Here is a 19,903-nt window from a genome sequence, read left to right on the forward strand (position 1 = left end):
AAGTAGTTTACATTGGGATAACCTTATTTTCTTTCTGATAGAACCTTCCTCATGTAACTCCCCAAATCATTTATTGTGTATCTGTGACATCACTATGGTAGGTACAGAGAAAGAGATAATGTAGTTCCTGACTTTATGAAAATATAAAATATGGGTCATTCTAATGTAGCTGACTTTCATGTAGAAAGTCTTCTTACATACTGATTATTAATAAAGATGTGTGATCTTAGATTTGTGCTAGGTCTGTATATTGAATAAAATCTGATTCTTAAAGTTTATAGCAACAGCATAGTTGTTCTGATTACAGAAGTTGTAAAATCTTGAAGGATTAAAAACCAAAGAATAGAGTGGATTGCTAATATATTTTTCTTTTGTTAATTCTTTTTTTGTTCAGCCATTTGTGTATGAGGACAAGTATTTAAAATAGCAATAAGTGTATGACTAGTGTGTTTAAACGAATTTTTGAAAATGGACTTGGACTCTATGTCCTAACTTACTATCAGAGTTTAAAAAAAAATTAGCATTGGGAAATTCTCCTGGATACCTAATAAATGTTTTTTTCATATAGCCCGTTGTCTGTCTTCATGCAAATATATTTTTAACTATCCCCATCTAAATAAAACTTAGACAATAGGTTTAGCATCCAGTAAACTTTACTCTTTCCTTGTGAGTGTGTTCTTCATGAGAAACTGTATTTGTGCTTGACCTCAGGCAGTGGTTCAAACTCATTTGGCTTCTCCTTGGCTAGTGCATCGATTCTTAATTTTTTTATGCCACTGCACTCTATTTTGTTTTACCTTCTATTCCCAAGTGCTGAATGACAAAGACATTTATATTTTAAAATTAGTTAAAATTAATTTTGAGAGTCCTATTTGCCTCTTCAGACAATAGGAGTATATCCCATAGTATTAAAAACAAAGTTGGAAATTACTAACTTAGCGATATGGTTAAGAGTGAAGAAATCTGTTCAATGCGGATGTGATGTAATAGGCTAATCTTGTTTTCATATATGGTGATCATGTAAAAGAAGTCTGAGTACCTGAAGATACGATTTTAGTGATTCATTCTTTCAGCTTCAGTTATAAGAACTGTTTATTAGAAATCTGTGAAATAGATTGATCATATCACTACATCCTCTTTATAAAGGTAATTTCTAGGCACAAAGTGAAAGCTTATTTCAGAGAACAGACAGAAAGATTTTGCCTGCTTTAAAAAGAAGCTCAGAAAGGCAACACAGCATGTCAAACAGATATAGAAGGAAGAAAGGGGGCAAGGAAAAGTTATAAAATTTTAGACTAGATTAAAAATGAGACTGCTTATGCTCGAATCCATAAGCAGATAGTGCACAAACTCACTCTTTCATTTATCAATTCACTTAATAAACAAATCTTGACTCCCTATGCTGTGCCAGATTCTGAGCAGATGTCAGGAGTTACAGTGGTGAAGTTGGAAATAAGGAGAATCTTCCTGTGACCTGTCAGTGTTAACTCGTAGAGGCAGTGATGAAGATGTGCAGCATAAGAAAAAGCTATGAAAAAGTGGGTTATACACAGTTGCAAGAATTCCTGAGAAAAAGAGCCCATCTTGTAACTAGATTTGTGTTTGTGCTTCTTTGTTTGTAATCCAGTTATATCCTATTTAAAAGTAATGCTTGATAGAACAAAGAAAAAAATAAAAAGAGAGCACTGATATGCAAATAGCAGCCCTTGGCTTCATTATACTACCTGAGCTCTTAGTAATGTAGACATGTGAGCTGCTGAAAAAAAGGGCACAGGTTTTTGCTCATGTAGGCATATATAGCAAAAAGGAAGGAAATAGTGTAAAGGGTAACAAGCTGTGTTATATATGTGTTTATAGCATATATCAACCTTATAGATAAAGTCAGGTCTCAAAGGTGCACACATACAAAATCAGTTTGTATTAGTAATCAGTTTGGGTTTTCCATCTTAAAGTAAACGAGAGTGTGGCCTGAATGTTAACTTAATCACATGATGTGGGATTTAAAATCTACCTCAAGAAAGATATGCTGGAGGACTGTGTATTTCCATCTGAAGGATGGACCACTTTTTTAATGTTGAGCTGGAGAGGAGTAATGAACAGCAACATAGGAGAAATAATAGAGGACATATACTACTAGAGTCAAGGGAGATACAGAATATAGAAGAAAATTACTAGAAGAGAAGTGGTTCATCCCAAGTAAAACCTTGGTTTATTCTTACAAAACTATCTCAAAAATTGCAAAGGAACCTATTCTCCTTTGACTGTTCTGCTCAGCACTTGCTAGACTTATTTCCTGACCCTAGAACTCACATTAAGTTCAGTAAGTTACAGGTTTAAATAGTGACCAAATAATAACGGTAACAATAACACTTAGGTTCATTTAACGTATTCCAAGCACCATGACAAATAAGTTTTGTCATTTTTTTCTTGCTGTACATTATTATTATTATTATTAGAGTGCTGTATTACTATTTTCACTCTTACAAGTTGAAATGGAAATTGAATCTTGGAATAACCAAGTTAATTACCCAAAATCACTCAAATGATATGTATCAGAGCTAGGATTTGAACCCAGTAAGTCTGACTTGAGAGTCCATGCTCTTCATCATTCTGTTCCACCCTTCTGTGAAGCTTTTTGGTATGGCTGCACATTGCCTCGTTTGTAGAAAAATTGTGTGCTAAATTCTGGAAATATTGGAACCTCTGGAAAGTTTCATAACATAATTTATCCTTAAACTGAGAGCTGCCCGTATTTGACTTGTGCACATTGACTTGTCTGATTACATAATTTGTCATAATGTATTTTGGTTTATGTACATTATTATTATAAATTTTGGTATCATCTCCTTGAAGTCTAGACTGATCCTGTGACACTCATTCTTTTGGGTTTATGCATAAACATCATTCTGCCTACACTTTTGTAATCAGGATGACAACTAGAACAGAAGGAATGATCCAGGTAAGAAACCTGAACTCTCTTTCCCTTTAAGAGCTGTGATAAGAATTTCATGAATATCTTAGTGTTATAAGATAAAGAAAATATATGGATGGATTCAGGTATTGTAGAGCAGAACTTTCTTAAGGTTTTTTTGCATGGCTAGGTTATCTTATAATTTGTTTTGAGGTCAGATTCATAATAGAAAAATGTCTATAAAATTGAGAAACAAATTTAATATTCTACTTTTGAGCATGAAGGCTATGGTCTGTTACCGTATACATACTCTTCTATATAAGATGAAGAATTCGATGGTTTAAACCTCTCCTGTAGACTGTGAGTTTGTCCTAGTCTAGGACCTCCTACATCTCTCATATATCTCTATTGGTTTTGTCACAAAATAGGTAAACTAAAGTTTGTGATTAAAAAAGAACTACTAGGGGGCAATCAGTCACAGTGGTACATGCTCAGCACTTAGGAAGTTGAGGAAGAAAGATTGAGAGTTTGCCTGGGATACACAGTTCAAGGCCAGACTCCTTGTACTATATATTTAAACTCTGTCACACAAATCAGTGAGAAAGAAATTGCACACTGTGCTAGAATGCAGAGTCACATTTCCCCATAGATTAAAAGATCTTATTTTACCCTGGATATGTGACTCATATCTTATACTTGAGCTAGAAGGTTCTCACTTTGGTTCCTCCCACCTTGTTGCTTTGGTTGATTGCAAGTGCAGCAAAATTATTCCTGTACTAGCTTTTCTAGTGTGGCCACCAGAATTTCTAGAATACCATAGGAGTACTCTGCTGTTTGTGTGATGCCACATACCACAGAAACTTTATGCTCTGGCACTTGCTAAGTTGTGATCATCTTGTAAGTCTCCTAGGAGGTTAGCCCTTTGCTAATTTCCGAGTACAGAAAGGAATATTTCTCTGGAACTGTTTCCACACCTTTTTTCTTTCTATGCTTTCACTTTCTATTGGTAGTGATTCTGCTGGCATTGGGCCAGCATCAAGCACCACAAATAGTATTGAATTTAAAAAGTTCCCAAAGAGAAAAGGACATTTTTCATGTGTTTTTAGTGCTTAGAACATGTGCATTGTGATTGCACATTTCTGCATACTAAAACAAGAATCTAAAAGAGGCCAATAAGTAAAAGGAATTTTTGTTGTATGTGTATGTTTGTACGTATTTGCAGTACGTAATGATTGCACGATGGCATTGATCGTGAGTGTTGGTACATATACATAAAATATCCTGATTCTTTATAACTCCCTTTCCCCGTCCCTCCATGTTTGAAATATCTATCTCCTTGTTTTCCATTGTGTTTTATTTTGCTCTTTAAATTATTTATACTTTGAGTTTCTCATAAAAGAGAAACTGATGTTTAAGCTTGTATGTCTGATTTATTTCACTTAAAGTTATGATCTCATTATCTTGTCTTGAAATACTATTTTTTATTTTTTAAAAAATTATTGTCTCGAGGTGCATCCATTTTTCTATAAATGACTGAAGTTTAACTTTCCTTATGTCAGAGTAGTACTCCTCTATGTATGAATATCACATATTTGTTACCCATTCACCAGTTGATGCACATATAGGCTACTTCCAAGACTTTGCTATTATCAATTGTGCTGTTCTAATATGGGATTTATGTGTCACTGTAATATGTCTTTAACCCTTTCAAGAAGACACTTAGAAAGTGGGTAGCTGTGTCAAATGGAATTTCTATTTTTAGTTTTTTGAGGAATCTCTAAACTGATTCCCACTATGGTTGTATTAGTTTACATTCCCACCAACAATATAGAAGGATGCCTTTCTTCGTGGAGCATCATCAGCATTTGTTATTATTTGATTTCTTGTTGATAACCATTCTTTGTGAAGTAGGATAGCTTCTCAGTGTTGTTTTAATTTGTATGTCTCTATTGGGCAGAGATGTTGAACATTTTATCATATATTTATTGGCTGTTTGTACTTCTTCTGAGAAGTGTCTCTTTGTTTCAGTTGTCCATGGTTTGATTGGGTCTTTTATTTTAGAGGGGCTAATTTTTTTCATCCTCTATATATTCTAGATGTTAATCCTCTGTCCAAAGAGTAGATGGCAAAAATTTTTTCTTATTCTGTAGGTTATCTCTTCACTCTGTTGGCTGTTTCCTTTGTTGGTTTTATCGTCTCTGTCTAGAATATTCTTGAGGATGTCTTGGTGTGCTCATTTGGTGGTTATGAATTTCTTAAGATGCTCTTTATTATGGAAAGACCATATTTCTCCATCAATTTTGAAAGACTGTTTTGTAGTACATATTAGTCTGGGTTGTCAGTTCTTTTCTTGTAGGGTTTGAAACACTTCACTCTAACTCTCTTGGTATTTACAGTTTGTGTTGAAAGCTGGGGATGTGGCTCAGTGGTAGAGCTCTTGCCTTGCATGCACAAAGCCCTGGGTTTGATCCCCAGCACTTACAAAGAAAACTCCAAACAACAACAAACAGCAACAAGAGCCTGCTAAAGTCTGTGTTGAGGAATCTGCTATAGTAGGTTTGTCTTTATAAGTGATTTGTTACTTTTCTCTGATAGCTTTTAAGATTCTGTCCTTGTGTTGGATTTCTGGGATTCTGGCTATGATGTGGCATGGAGAAGTTCCTTTCTGATTGTAGCTATTTAGGGTTCTATATGCCTCGTTTTCTTGTACTTTATAATTTCCCCATACTTAGAAATTTTATGCTATGATTTTTGGGAGTTTTTGCGGGGAGGGTACTGGGAATCAAACTCAGGACCTCATGCTTGTCAGGCAGGTGCTGTATCACTAAGCTAAATCCCTGGCCCCTACGCTATGATTTTTGTAAACATACTTTTTAGTTCCATTTCTGCTGTCTTCTGATTTTTCACTAATTCCATTTAATCTGCTTAGTCTTCTTTGCATCCGCTCTCAGCTGTGGGATCCATTTTCTGTTATCTTTTATTGCTCTTTAAGGTATCTCTGAGTGTATGGTTGCCTACATCAGCCTTATCTTTTAGTCCTGACACACTTTTCTCTCTTTGGTGACTTCTGCTGCCCATACTTGTAAGAGAATTTTTTTATCTTTTGCTAGCCTATTCATTCATGTTTTGTATGGTTTGGTTTAGCTCAGCTAATTTTTTTATTAGTGTCTTCTTTAAGCTCCCTAATCATTTTGTTTATTAAGTCCACTTTCTGCTCTTTTAACTTTTTTGAGTGTGTCTAGCATGTTATTGATCTGTTTTCTGTTTCCTCTTTTATAAGTTGGTATGATTCAGCTTTTAGGTTTTGATTTCTTCCACACTGATGCTCCATGGATCAACTTTTGGGGACTTGGGGGTAGGCATTTTGTTGCCTTGTTTCTCATGTTTCAATTGAGGTGTGTATGCATGTGTGCATGCTGAGGGTTGTGTATCCATTAAAGTGGAAATATTTTGTTGTTAGTATGATCTCTTTAGTTAGTGTTTCCTTCCTGATGGTGTGCTCTGGGCATGGCTAACTTTAGGCCTTTACCTCTGTTCCTAGATGCAATCACCTCTGTTAATTTGGGAAGGGGAGGGTACAGTGTAGTTGGTTCAGTTCTCCAAAAATGAACCTTAGTAATGTGATGACACAAACCAGACATTGTCATATAGTAAAATCCAACTAATAGCAACAGCTATGCCACTCACTAATAGCAAAGAATTAAACAACAATAAAGTCAAAGAAAAAAACAGATAGTAACATACCATAAAAATAGAAGCTACCACTGTACCACCCATAACAATAGAAAAGTGACGTGCAATAGTAAAGACAGAAAGGCAAGCCAGAATTGGCATACAGTAAATATCTACTAAATGTAACAACTGTGCCACCATTAACAATAGAAAAGAATTCAGCATTGATAGCATAGAGTGAACTGAATGTCTAAAAATTAATAAATCTTAATAGTAGTACTGATGAAAGTAGGGGTAAAAATGATAGACGTCAAATGGAGAGAAAAGTGACATAAAGGATCCAATTAAAGAGTAAAAGAAAATTAACAGGATCAGATAAAGATAACAGAAAAGAAGAAATAATAAGAAAAAAGCAAATAGCAAAAGAATGAAAAAAATTTTAAATAAAGAAAAAATAAAACCCACACCACACAACCAACAAAGAAAAAGAGAAATGAATCTGAAAAAAATTCCTCTTTGTATTTGCATGAGTGTTTTTCTTTTCTAGGACCAGCTATTTGAATTCCCCAGATATAGGAGGGAAATAGTCACTACTAAGTCCTATTGTGCTTGCCCACTTACTTTTTGTGTGTAAATGCTGAGTCCACCAGCCTCTGCGTCCCTCTTTGTGCCTCAGTTCCTTGCTTTGTCCACCTACCTTTACAGCTTCTGGGTTTATAAAGTGCCCCACCTTGTTCCAGCGACTCCTCTGTATACTTCAGGCTGTGGCAGCCGTCTGAAGAGAGATGTTAGTGCAGTGTTTCTCTGATCATGTTGGCAGACAGGAAAATCTAAAGCAGTAGGGTGGGGTGGGGGAGGTTGGGTGGGTGTTAATCTGTCCACTGGATTTAATACTAGTACTTTCAGACCCAGTCCCTTCCAAAAACCATACAGGACTGGCCTGGTTTCTCGCTACAGACCACAGGACTTCCATGTCATTCCTGGTCTAAGCTTAAGCATCTCAATGGGCCTTGTCTAGCCTAAAACCTCTTTTGTGGTCATCTATCAGTTCACTGTGGTAGTGTGACCCCAGAAACCCTAAACTAGCTTCCTATTGCTGGACTAGTTCAATCTCACACAATTATGTCTTTCCCACACTGGCTGCTAATCACTCTCAAATATGGTAGGCGCTGCACCGGCTTTCTTCTCTAACTCTAGCCTGCCACAGGGAAGGAGTGGCTTTCAGAGTAAAACCCCACACTACTTTTGCAGTGTACAATAACTGTGGTTTTTACAGTGTTGCTGGCCTGGGCCATTGTTTCTTCCTGGAGCTGCTGACCCTCTCCAGGTTTGTCTGTGCCTGCAGAGATCAGTCCCTTGTCCTGGCACCCAAGGTTAGCATTCTTGCCTGACTCCTTTTCCCTGCATTGTCTTCAGATCTCTAGTTTCTCTGATGTCTCATTTTCCTGTCAGCTCTTTCTTTCTTTCCAGAACCTTTCTCTTAGCTCAGTTTTTGTTTTCCTGGTATCCTGACTCTGTGTTCTGGAGAGACTGTAACATTGTGCTGGATTCTATGCTGTCATCTTCCTTTTCCCTCTTAAGAAAGTCTTAATATCAGATGTTGAGCGAGAGATTCTTTGCAGAATTTTGTATGTGTCAAAAACAAAAATGGTGTTCTAACAACTCTGCACAAGCAAATCACCACCATAGACCAAAAAGAGAGGCTATTTGTATCTCATGGAATGATTTGTTAAGTAAATTCTACATTATCCATTTCAGAAATCTGAATAAATATTTTATAAAACTTTAATTCATTTCAAAATACATATTTATTGAGTTATTATGTGTAAATCTTTGTATTAGATATTTGTAGATACAGACATGAACCAGTGACATAAATGCACAAAACACTCATAAGGCTTTTTCAGTCTACTTAAGAAGATGATCTATGCATTTAGGTGACTGTTACAGGCTGGAGGTACAGGCAGAACTGAAAGAAAAAGACTAAATGATTCTGAGAAATTATTTTCTGCTGCAATATAATGGAAGGCTTAGTGGAATAGGTGATATTTGATCTGGTGCATTAAGGTTATATAGTTTGAATGTGCCAAGAGGAGAACTGACAAGGTAGGAACAGATAACAAAATAAAATACATGAGTTTGGAAAACTTGGGCCTGTTTGAGGAGAGCAAGAAGTTAGTTGCATTTGCAGAATGTATAAGGAGAGCAGTAAGAGACTGTAGAAGGAATGCCAAAGTTGAGAGGAATCACGCAATTTGGGAATTTAAAGTTACAAGCATTCAATATTTTTGAACAGAGTGGTGATATAACATGAGCTAGTTTTCTGAAGGAGAAGAATTAGTATATTAGTGATATAATTTGAGCTGCTTTTCTAGATAAGTATTAGTAATTTAATTGTCTATGTAGAAACCTGTTAAAAGCTGTTGTGCTTATCCAAATAGAAGGTGAATAGAATGTAAATTTCAGTGAGAATGTAGAGGAGGGACAGATGTTAGAATGTAGTTAGAGTTCTCAAATAGGATTGTTAGTACTTGATATTGAAGATTGTGATGTAAAATTGTGTTTTGAGTAACAGACATCCAAATTTGTGTTGAAGGAAGATAATGTAAGAAGGCAGTTGGTATATCAGCTTATAATAAGTTTATAGCCTTTTTTTTTTTAAGGTAGGCTAGGACCACTTGCCTTGTAATCTCCTGGGGGTATGTTTCTTTAAGTTCACGTTCCTGTGCTGTGCACGTAGTAGTAATGTTTCTTGATATGAGAAATTCAAGTGCATTAACACTGGATTGGAATTCCAATATATTGAAACCGAGGAGATAGTTCCATTTCTATATGATCTTCATAGTTTTGAGATAGTACTCCCAGTTCTGTCTCTCATATCTTTGGACAGAAAATGGGGTGAGAGGAAAGATAATTCAAAATATGACATATTTCTGCTGGAAATAATTCCAACTTTATGCCTCACTTTTAGAAAGTGTCTCTTTTACATATTAAAGAGAACAAATATCTACAGTTCTAAAATCTTCCTGGAGTCTCAAACTCTTTAATCTTTTGAAAAGTGAATGAGACCCCCCCTCACAATACCTTTGTATCATATATATTTGCTGTAGTAGAGATGAAAGCAGATATATTTAAAAAGTATTATAAGTCCCTTTAAAAGCAATAATAGTAAGCCAATTGCTTGTTAACATAAATAACATTTTAATGAAAATTAACAAATTTTCAAACAAGAATAGAAGACAGGCAAATGTCAAATGTCTTTTACTCTGATAATAGAAGAAAGCTGGATTCTTGCTTGCATGGTTAAACTATTGCTATATGTTATTTTGGTTGAGGTATAGAAAGAAAAACCCAGTCTCACATAGACATAAAGTTCAAAAGGGGAGATGTTTTAACAGTGTGTATATATTTTTTAAGGTAACTGCTGATTACCTCCTTTGAGACTATACTGAAATTCTTCAAGTGGTGGTTTCTTGAACATAAGTTGCAAAGTAGAATCTCAAACCATATCAATGGATTTTTCCTAGTTGATTAACATCCATTGTTCTTTCTTGTACTTTGTATTTTTAACAAAACCATTAGGTATGGTTTTATAGCTTTGTGCATTGGTCATCTGGAAAATACTGCTTCACTGAGTTATGAAGATCTTCTAAGTGTTGACTCACTACAATGTAAATGTTAGTATTACTATGAGTCTCATCACTGGGAATGTGTCAGGCTCACAAATGCAGAAATGAATTTTCCAAAGGTAACTGTCTTGGTTACTTTTCTCTCATTGCTGGGACAAAATACCCAACACCCAAAATTAAGGAAGGAAAGGTTTATTTAGCTCACAATTTGTGGAGGTTTTAGTCCATACTCTGTTGGCTCCATGGTAGAGTGGCACATGGCAGAAAACAACAAAGCAACAAAAGAAAAAGGGAGGAGTGGCAGCAAGCACCCTCTTTCTCTCCCTTACATTGTATGCATACTACCCGTCCCAGGGCCAGGTGTAGCACTCACACCCATAATCCCAGCATTGGACTGTGGATCAATCAAAAATCTAGAAGCCCGCCCCATGACTGCAACCATAACAATAACTTTTTACTTGAAAATAAAGTATATTGTTGAAAATGAATACTATTCCTTCTCCTTCAAGTGACAAGCATACACATCTTTTTTCAAAAAAATCTTCATTAAATACTCAAGTTGGAGTAATCATGAATGTCAGTTGAAATTCCAAGTAAAAAGTAAGTTCTGAGAAAAAAGAAAAAGTAGTTTAATTTACAAGACAAAAAATTGTACATATTTATACTTCAAACAAGTATCTAGTCTTTAGCAAAAAATGCTTTTTGAATTCTTTCCATTTAGTCACATAGAATATTTTAAAGTGTGTGTGTTAATTTAATAATATTATTAACTTTTACTGCTTGATAATTCTTAGATGAAATTAGCCTTCCCTGTCCTTTTACAAAGTATAAGTTAAAAACCAATGCCTAATGGTGCCCATACCTACATTCATGCGAAGTCTCCAGCAGTTTTATTCATCATAGCTCTTGTAGCACAAGTGAACATGTCAACACAGTGAAAACCACATATAATATCTTAAAATAGTTATAAACATAGTTTTGATCTCCTGGGCCTACTGAAAAGGTCTCAAAGACCACATTTTGAGAGCTGCTGCTTAATGTTAGCTAACTCATTGGCTTTCTTTTTTTTTTGCTCTAAAGTATATGAATGTTATGTAAATTGAATCTTGATCTTTATTTCTGCATACTTATGCTTATATTTTTGTACTGTCTGTTCCTGTGCTGGTAGCTGGTGAAATGGCCTAAATTGAAACATAATATGCTATTCTTTGAATAGCTGCAGGAGGCCCTCGTGAAGTCCTACCCATAACCCCATTTCTGTGGGCATCAGCCTGCCTTCTAGCTGCCTATATCTTAGATTTTTGCCAGCAAGCTTTTTTTCCTGGCTAATGGAGCCTACTTTGCCTGGGTGCCTTAGACAAGCTGGAAGTGCTAGGGAATTATTGCCTGCCCAAAAGCCTTCACCTAACAAATTGATGGAAGTGTGGTGAGGAGAGATAGGTAGATAATACCAGACTCCTTCACCCCAGTGTGTGTTCTACGCTGGCTATTAGTATTCCAGCAGGACTCAACTCCAGCTACTCACCATACATAATTTCTAGCTTGATTTCTCTGCACTGTGCCCCTCCACCCAACCTTCCTTTTGCCTGCTGTTTCTTTGTTTCACTTCCCCACTGTGCCACTAGTTTCTCATATTCATCTCTCAAATTGTTTTCACTAAGGAAATCTAAAATATAAGACAGAAGCTGTTTGTTTATATGGTTCTTTGCTGACTGTCTTTTAGCCTTTGGGAAAAGAAAGAACTTGTGTTTTTCCCCCTTCCTCACAACATTTTCTCCTGGGGATGTCTAGTAACATAGGCATACTTCAATAAGCTAATCTTTTTCAGACCATGCAGTTAGCTATACATCCAGAAGTGTGCAGGGTATGTAAGTTCTAGAGGCTTTGTAGGTTGAACTTGGATGAAACTCAGGTATAGGTAGAGGGTACTGCCCAGCATAAGTACTGATTGGCAATGAAGTGTAGACAGGGCCCTTCAGCAAGGCAAGAATAGGCCAAATAGCTTTAGGGCCCAGTAATTCTCCATTGACTTCTGAATACAACCCGGACACTTTGTCTGGCTTACTGACTCATCCATGTGCTATCTTCAGCCAGGCATTTATTTATCACTAACTCAGATTTCATGTTGTTTGTTCCTTCTCTTCACCGCGCCCTTCTACCCAACCAATCCTAATTTCTTCTTTATGCTCTCTGCTATCCTCCTCCCTCAAATTGGAATGCCTTTTCTCTCTTTCTCCTCAATATTAATCTTAACCACTCTTTAAGCCTACGGACACATTTTATAAATATGCATGCTTGTTCACATAAAACGTTCCATCCTTCCCCATTACACTGGAACCTTGCACATTCTTTAGAAAGCAGTCCCATTTGCTGGAATGGGAAAATATGGTCTTAGAAATCAGAGTGCCAAAGTTTGATTTTTTTAAAATCTGCTACTTATCAGCGGGACTCGGAGCAAAATGTTTATTCCCTGTCTTCCAGTTTCTTCCTTAAGTGAGCATAATAAAGGCTAAAGGGTGAAAGGGGTGATGCTATAAGCACCTTAGGAAGTGAGTTGTGACATGGAGTGTATTCTAGGACCAGATGTTGACTAATCACTGTCCCTGTCGATGTTCACTAAGATGTCTTTGCAATTCTGGAGACTAGTCTTCAGCTAAATGGTTGTTCACTGTTCAGGTTCTTCTTCAGCCTTGCAGACCAAAGTTTGTTTTCATAAAGAACTCATAACTTCCCATTTTTCTAGGAAATTTATTATGTACAGTAAAGTGTTGTCTTGACTCTTTGAAAAGCAAAATAGGAATGTATAAATTTCTGTAGAGAACCTGACTTTAAGTATTTACATTTTTATACTTTATCATCCTCATTTAGAGAGAGCTTTGTTTATTTTCCTATGTTTTAACTGTATGTGTGCTTGAGTGTGTTGTTTAAGTAGAGAGATCTATATGACAGTTTGAGTTTAGATGTGTATATTTTAGTCTCTCCTGAATTCTTAGTATTTCAATTTATAAAAACAGATTAAATGAGGCTGTTTTGTGGAAGATAAGAGAATCAAAAGGAATCATTAGTTAAAATAGATTGAAGTTTGATAGACAGAAGGAGTGAGAAAAGTTTAAGGTCATTACTTTGCTCTTTCTTCTCCTCTTCTTCTCCTACTCTTTGGATGTTTTTTCTCCTTATACTGGAAACTTCCTCTTAGAGTAATACTGCTGAGGAAATCTTCATTCTAGGGCTACACTCTTCACTAAGATTTGTAGACCCATTATAATTCATGTTCTCCAAAATTGACTCTGTTAATGAGGCTCCAATTCCATGAAGTTTTCCAGATGGAAATAGTTCTTTTTCCTTTTAATTTTCTTAGGTCTATGGTAAGAGGATGGACCGAGGAGACAGGCTGGACTTTTCATCCTGACTGTACTATCACAGATTACTGAGAGCAGTCCCGGGCAGCCTGTGGCATAGGCCTTTGGCATTTGCCCTCTGGAAAGCCATCTCTGAATACAGGTGACTGCAACCCCTGCTATACCAGCAAGACACTATCGCTCTTGCTTTCTGAATCAGAATTAGATCTCTGTAATTGTTCTTTTCATAACAGTTTCTAGCAGTCACTCAAGTCAGCAGTCAGTTATGTACAAGCAATGTCCAGTGCAAAAGCTGCTAGTCACCTGTGATGTTTTAACTCTTAATTAAAAGTAAATAAACATTTCAGTTTCTCATTTACACTAACCACATTTCCAGTGCTTAGTAGCCACATGTGGCTAGTGGCTACCATATTGGAAAACACAGAAAGGATTTTCATCATTGCAAAAGTTTCACTTAGCACTGGTCTAGAGATTACATTTTCCATAAAAGGAATTTACAATAAATGTTTTTCTTATTGACTCCTGCATGTCTGTTTTTAAACTCATTGGTTGCATCTTTCAAAGAACAGCTCTTAAAGAACTTACAACCTTTTAATTTAACATGAGGAAACTTAGTATTTCTTTGGTTGCTAATTATAAGACAGTCTTTTAAAACTGACTTGAATAATAGATATGCTCACATAAGGAGTCCTTGTAGTTTGAGTGGTCAGTTGTGTTACACTGCATTGTTCTAAGGATCCAAACTTTGTCTTCCAATTTGGATATTCTTCAGTGTGTAGGCATGTCTCTTTCAAGGTTGCTAGAAAGGTAATACTCCTCAAAGCATCACCTTATCACCTGACGACTAAAAGCTGTGAGAGAAAGGAGGCATCTCTTTTTATTGAGGAGCAAAATTTTCTCAGAAGCTCCCTGAAGCTCTTAGTAGCATCCCAGTTGGCCAAATATGAATTCTATGTCCATATTACAAGGGAGAAAATGAACACCTGACATTTTTAATCTATTATGATAGGCTGGCTCAGCTGTGAGCATTATAAAAACTGAAATTTTTGTCTGTTTTATATACCTACCCTGGGTATTGCCAGTACCTAGGATAGTGCCAGGTGTACAGTAAGTATCTGTTGTGAATGAATTTGTCAATAATGAGAAAATGTTGACATTCAGAATGGGGCACAGAAGTGAACTTACATGAGGAGTGCACGTTGTGCTCCTGTCTTCTCCCTCTACTTTTACTACAGTACTTTGAGCTTGATTCTCCTGATTGGCTCTCAGAATAAGTTTTTAGGTTCCCAACTTAATAAGGCAGTATTGGGCATGAAGTAATAAAGACATTGGACAACACCCTCCACTGAACTCCTCTACTGTCAAGACTTATCCTTATTTTAAATCTAAGTGTAGAAAACATAGACCAGGTTTGAGTTTTATGTCTAAGCGTTTATATAACAATTGCACGTTGAGTGCCACAGGGCATGCAATTTTTAGTCATTAAAGTAAGAGTGGTCTTCGGTTGTGTTAGATGCCATACCCTGTGTTTGTTAGTCTTTTTCGATTGGGTTTGTGGGTTGGGAAGGTTGGGATGTCAGCATCCAACAGGTGTCTGTAACCTTAGTAACAATAAATATCACTTCTCAAAGCATCTGGCACCTTGGGTTGATGACTCAGCCATTTCTTATTTTAATCTGGTGACTAAACTAGTCCACTAAATTGGGCTAAATTGTATGCCACTCTTCACCTTATTGCTGGTTTCTTGGGCCTCAATCTGGATTAGGTTGCTACTGACTAAAACCATTGGCAGGAGGATATACTGGAATTTAGAATTCCAAGTTCAGTGTTTATGAAGAAAATTAGAAATATGAAGATTGGGCAGATTTTATTGCAGGAGATTAAAGAAAAGGGTCTTTTCATAAATAATGTTCATAAATTATGTCATATAAAAGATATTTGAAAAAGTTACAATATGTACCAATGCTTTCATTAGATCTATTTCACTATTTTTACTTTACTACTTTTAGGTACTTAATGTATTTATATATAGATATAGATATAGATATTTTTTTTTTCCGGTACCGGGAATCCAACTCATGACCTTGCAATTGTCAGGCAGGCCCTGTGCCACTGAGCTAAATTCCCAGCCCCTGCATTTCTGAATGTGGCAAATTAAATACTGTTTCTCATTTAAAGAACTGATTACGTGAGTTGGATTTTCATTATGTTCCATGTGTTTCCAATGGACAAGTTCTATTAAATGCAGAACCAGCATTCTTCTTTTATACTTGACTTCATGTATGCCATCTCATATGTGGTCATATATATTCCCTTTGATTGATATACAGGACTTGATGTCATATATTACTTTATATGATTTGATAGTGTGAGCTAAGATGAATAATGGCTTTCTAAACATCTTTCAAACAGTACTTCAGTGAGTATTGAAGAAATATTTATTGAATTAATTGATTGGAAAATGATTTGACATATTACTGCTCTATGCATTAATATTTATCTAAATTATGTATTACATGTTATATATTAAATATATGTGCTTACATACCTTTTTAAATCTCTACCTTATGTGATAGTAGAGTTTTTAAGTTTATCCCATTGCCTATGATCAATGATTTGTCTATTTCAGTTACATGAGGCATAAATACATCTTGGGTTTTGTAACCTTGGGCAAATCTACATAATCTCTATGTGTCTTAGTTTCCCTATTGATAAACAGAAAATGATAACAGTACATTCATTATTCATTAGGCTGCCATAGGTAAATGTGTTAATATCTATAAAGCACTCGGAACCATATCAGAACTCTACTACTTTGGCAGTAGCCTTCTATAAGCACTAATTAGCTCTGTGGAATTTATCATAAAGTATGTACCATATATTATGGAAAAAGTGTGTGCTGTATATCCTTTACATTAGTAAAATTTATAGCAAACTTGCATACAGATAATTGTGCACACAGTATTTTTGTTGTTATAGTTAGCACTGGGTAACACTGCTTCCACTTTTGTCCCTGAAGCTTAAGGATAGTTCTTCAAAATATCGATAGTGTCTGAATGTAGCTTGTAGCAGATGTTGTTGGTACCCTACCCAGATTTCCTTTGTGAGCCCAGTGCATCCATCTCCCAGCTGCTATGGGTATTGGCTGCTAATGACTCACACCTGTATTCTTCTCTAAAGCACTGCTCTTGGCTGACAGTAATTGTCTCAATCAAATATGTCTAGGAGATCATGAGATCAGGCCCCAAACCTTTCCTGCTCTTCAGGGTGACTCATAGCCAATGATGATACAAGGCTGTAACACCAGCTTCCTTGCCTCTGAACTGAACAACTTCTTTGGTTCCATCCAAGCTCCAGAGTCCTTCATGGAATCAAGCCAAGGCTAGATTTCTGAAAACATATCTTTGCCAAGATTCTTCTCCCTATCTTACTTCTTTCATTCCTAGTTTTCCTGACAGCATGTAATTTATAATCAGTATATTAGAAATATCATCTCTGTCCTCTAGATGGAATTAAATAAGGCTGTCCAGCTAAGCCAGCAATTTATCTTAGTCCTCTTTCTGTTCATATAACAGACTACCACAGACTGAGTAATTTTTAAAGAAGAATTACATATCACAGTTCTGGAGGCTTGGAAGTCCAAGACTGAGGATCTGCATCTGACGAGGGTCTTCTTAATGTGCAGAAAGCATCCTATGGCGAGACAGAGCCATCGTGCCAGCTTGGATCTCTCTTCCTCTTCTATATCATGGGTCCCCATCCTTATTATCTTATCTAACCACTAATTATTTCCTACAGGCCCTACCTCCAAATACCATGAACATAAAATTTGCAGATGAAATTTCTAATACTTGAGTTTTAGGGGGATGCTTCAAACCATAATACAATCCTATGAAATTGTCACCAAATTAATATAAGTGGGACAGAGAAAAGCCTTGGTGAGCATCTGGGTGGCACTATTTTTTCAGTTAGGTGTATCATCAATTCGTAAAAAGTGTAGTATATTTAGGACTCTTAAGCAGAGTCTGGAAATACTCTTTAGACTTCAAGTCTTACCTTGATTCCTTCTCATGTATTTTGATGTAAAATTCATGAAGAATGACTGAAAGTTTTATGTTCTCCTTTGATATCCTATCTGCCGCTTGTTGCTAACACCTTTGTTCTTACCCATGACTGCCTCTGCCTGTTCTAGATTCTAATTCTGTTCCATCCTATAGACTTTCATAGTGAATTTTGAAAAGGTTTCCAGCAGGAATTACTGTTGGGAACATTTTTCAGTTTCTGAAAACCATTTCCAAAAGCACAATTTGTTTTGTTTTTGACAGGAGCTGATAATATCCGGAAATACTGGAGTCGCTACTACCAAGGATCTCAAGGGGTAATATTTGTATTAGACAGTGCTTCTTCAGAGGATGATTTAGAAACTGCTAGAAATGAACTGCACTCAGCTCTTCAGCACCCACAGTTATGCACTTTACCCTTTTTAATATTGGCCAATCATCAAGACAAGCCAGCAGCACGCTCAGTGCAAGAGGTATGTCTCTTTAATGTGATGGCTTTTTGTTTAGCTTGTTTGTTTGTTGGACTACTACTACCATACTGAAATCTGGAAAGATGTATATATGTAGGGATGTGCAGTTATGCTATTTTGATCTTGAAACTATGATTCTTGTAGAAAGCCTATCTCAGTTTGTTAGTTTACATACCTATTCCTACTTGAAGAACACTGTACAAATTGCTTTTTAACTGTGTTCAAAAACATACCTAGATATTATTTTCATCTATTTTGAAGGGCTAAGGGCCTGTTTAATTTTTTTTAACTCCACCAGTTTAATTCATTCTTCTCTTCTCCAATTTTGCAAATGACATTGTGCATATTCCCATGCATCACTTGCCTTCAAATGTCAGGTTCTCGTCCCTCTGAAATGATTGCTCTTGACTAGGAGTAATGGGTCCTATCATCCAGGCTGGAAATTTCTATCAATTCCAAGTCACTAAGTACATTTTAATAAGGATCCACTCTTTAATTTTGTTTCAATTTTATTTTATAGTTTATATCTCTCCTATAAAAGCAAATAATTCTGAACAAATAATTAGTGTCTCATTCAGCCTAGCTTCTAATTATGGTACTAAAGTAATAAGATATGAGTATTTTTTTAAAACTTAAATAATAATGCATTATAACCTAAGTACAGCGAAATGAAGACTCTTGGTGTATCTCTTTACACCCATACTTCTGAGTATATATTCCTCAACTCCTTCAGGAAATTGTGTGCTTCTGCAAGAGACCTTGGGATAAGATGATTAATAGGAAGACTGTTGCCATTTATTTTGAAAAATAGATGAGCCAAGAACATACATGTTTTAACTCCAGACCTCCCAAACAGTTAATATGTGACCCATGTCAAATAACTTTGTTCTTTTGTTCTTGTGCCTGGCTTCTAACCTATAAAGTGGGAATAATGCAAATTATTCTAAGTGAGTGGGATTAGTTTGGGTAATTTACTTTGATATTTAAAGTATGAAGCAGAAAAAGGACATATATAGACAATTTTCATTTGTTTTTAAAAAATAATTTTAAAAATCAGTGGTTCATTATTAGAGCTCTTGTCTGTCTTTAAATACCTCATTCAGCATTAAGTACTTAATATCCTTTTCTTTATGGATTTTGGAAAAATACTTCATATTTAGTAATTTGAAAGTAATTACAAATATCTAGAAAAATTTATTTAGAGAGTCATTATTGTGTAGATCTTGCACATGTAATTGTGGAATCTTCTTCATTTGTTCTGAAGAGCTTAGGTAAATCTTTTAGTGTTTCACCATCAGATTTTCTGTCTGTAAAATGGATATAATAGTATGCAGTGATGGATTGTTATATGTTTAACATTAGTTTATGATGTAACGTGCTTTGCTGAATATACAGTATTATTCTGATTGTTATTGTGGAAAATATATGGTTATATTATAGAATATAGATAGACAATATGTGTGTTTCTATAAAGCATGCAATACTAGTATGATATGAGACAGATATGATATAATATCTGTAACTTCAAATCACTTTTTTGCAAGTTACATGCAATATCTGATAATAGATTTATTTTTTCTTTTAAAGAAACTGTTTTCTTTAGACACAATATAATTGAGACAAATGTGTTATTGAACCCCAATATATGGTTCATAGTAATCATCTGTGTGAAGGAAAGACTCACATTGTGTAAAGGAAGCTTTTGACAGTTAATTGCTTCTGAGTATTCCTTGTGTACTTTAGCTGGCTGTCTGTCCTAGGAAAGAACAAATATACCCCCTATTGTTATTATTATTTTATT

The 19,903-nt window shown here is 35.7% G+C and overlaps 1 protein-coding gene across 2 annotated transcripts in view; it reads left to right on the plus strand.

The window, feature by feature from the left end:
- Arl15 (ADP-ribosylation factor-like 15) overlaps positions 1-19,903 on the plus strand; it is a 393,962-nt gene that overhangs the window by 177,365 nt on the left and 196,694 nt on the right. For both annotated transcript variants that reach the window (XM_005392717.2, XM_005392718.2), the window contains one exon: positions 17,897-18,105. In XM_005392717.2, coding sequence (XP_005392774.1) covers positions 17,897-18,105 — 209 coding nt within the window. The remainder of the gene's footprint in view (positions 1-17,896; positions 18,106-19,903) is intronic.

This window comes from Chinchilla lanigera, unplaced genomic scaffold (assembly GCF_000276665.1).
Source record: "Chinchilla lanigera isolate Chin_1 unplaced genomic scaffold, ChiLan1.0 scaffold00045, whole genome shotgun sequence".
In the NCBI taxonomy this organism is placed as follows: domain Eukaryota; kingdom Metazoa; phylum Chordata; class Mammalia; order Rodentia; family Chinchillidae; genus Chinchilla; species Chinchilla lanigera.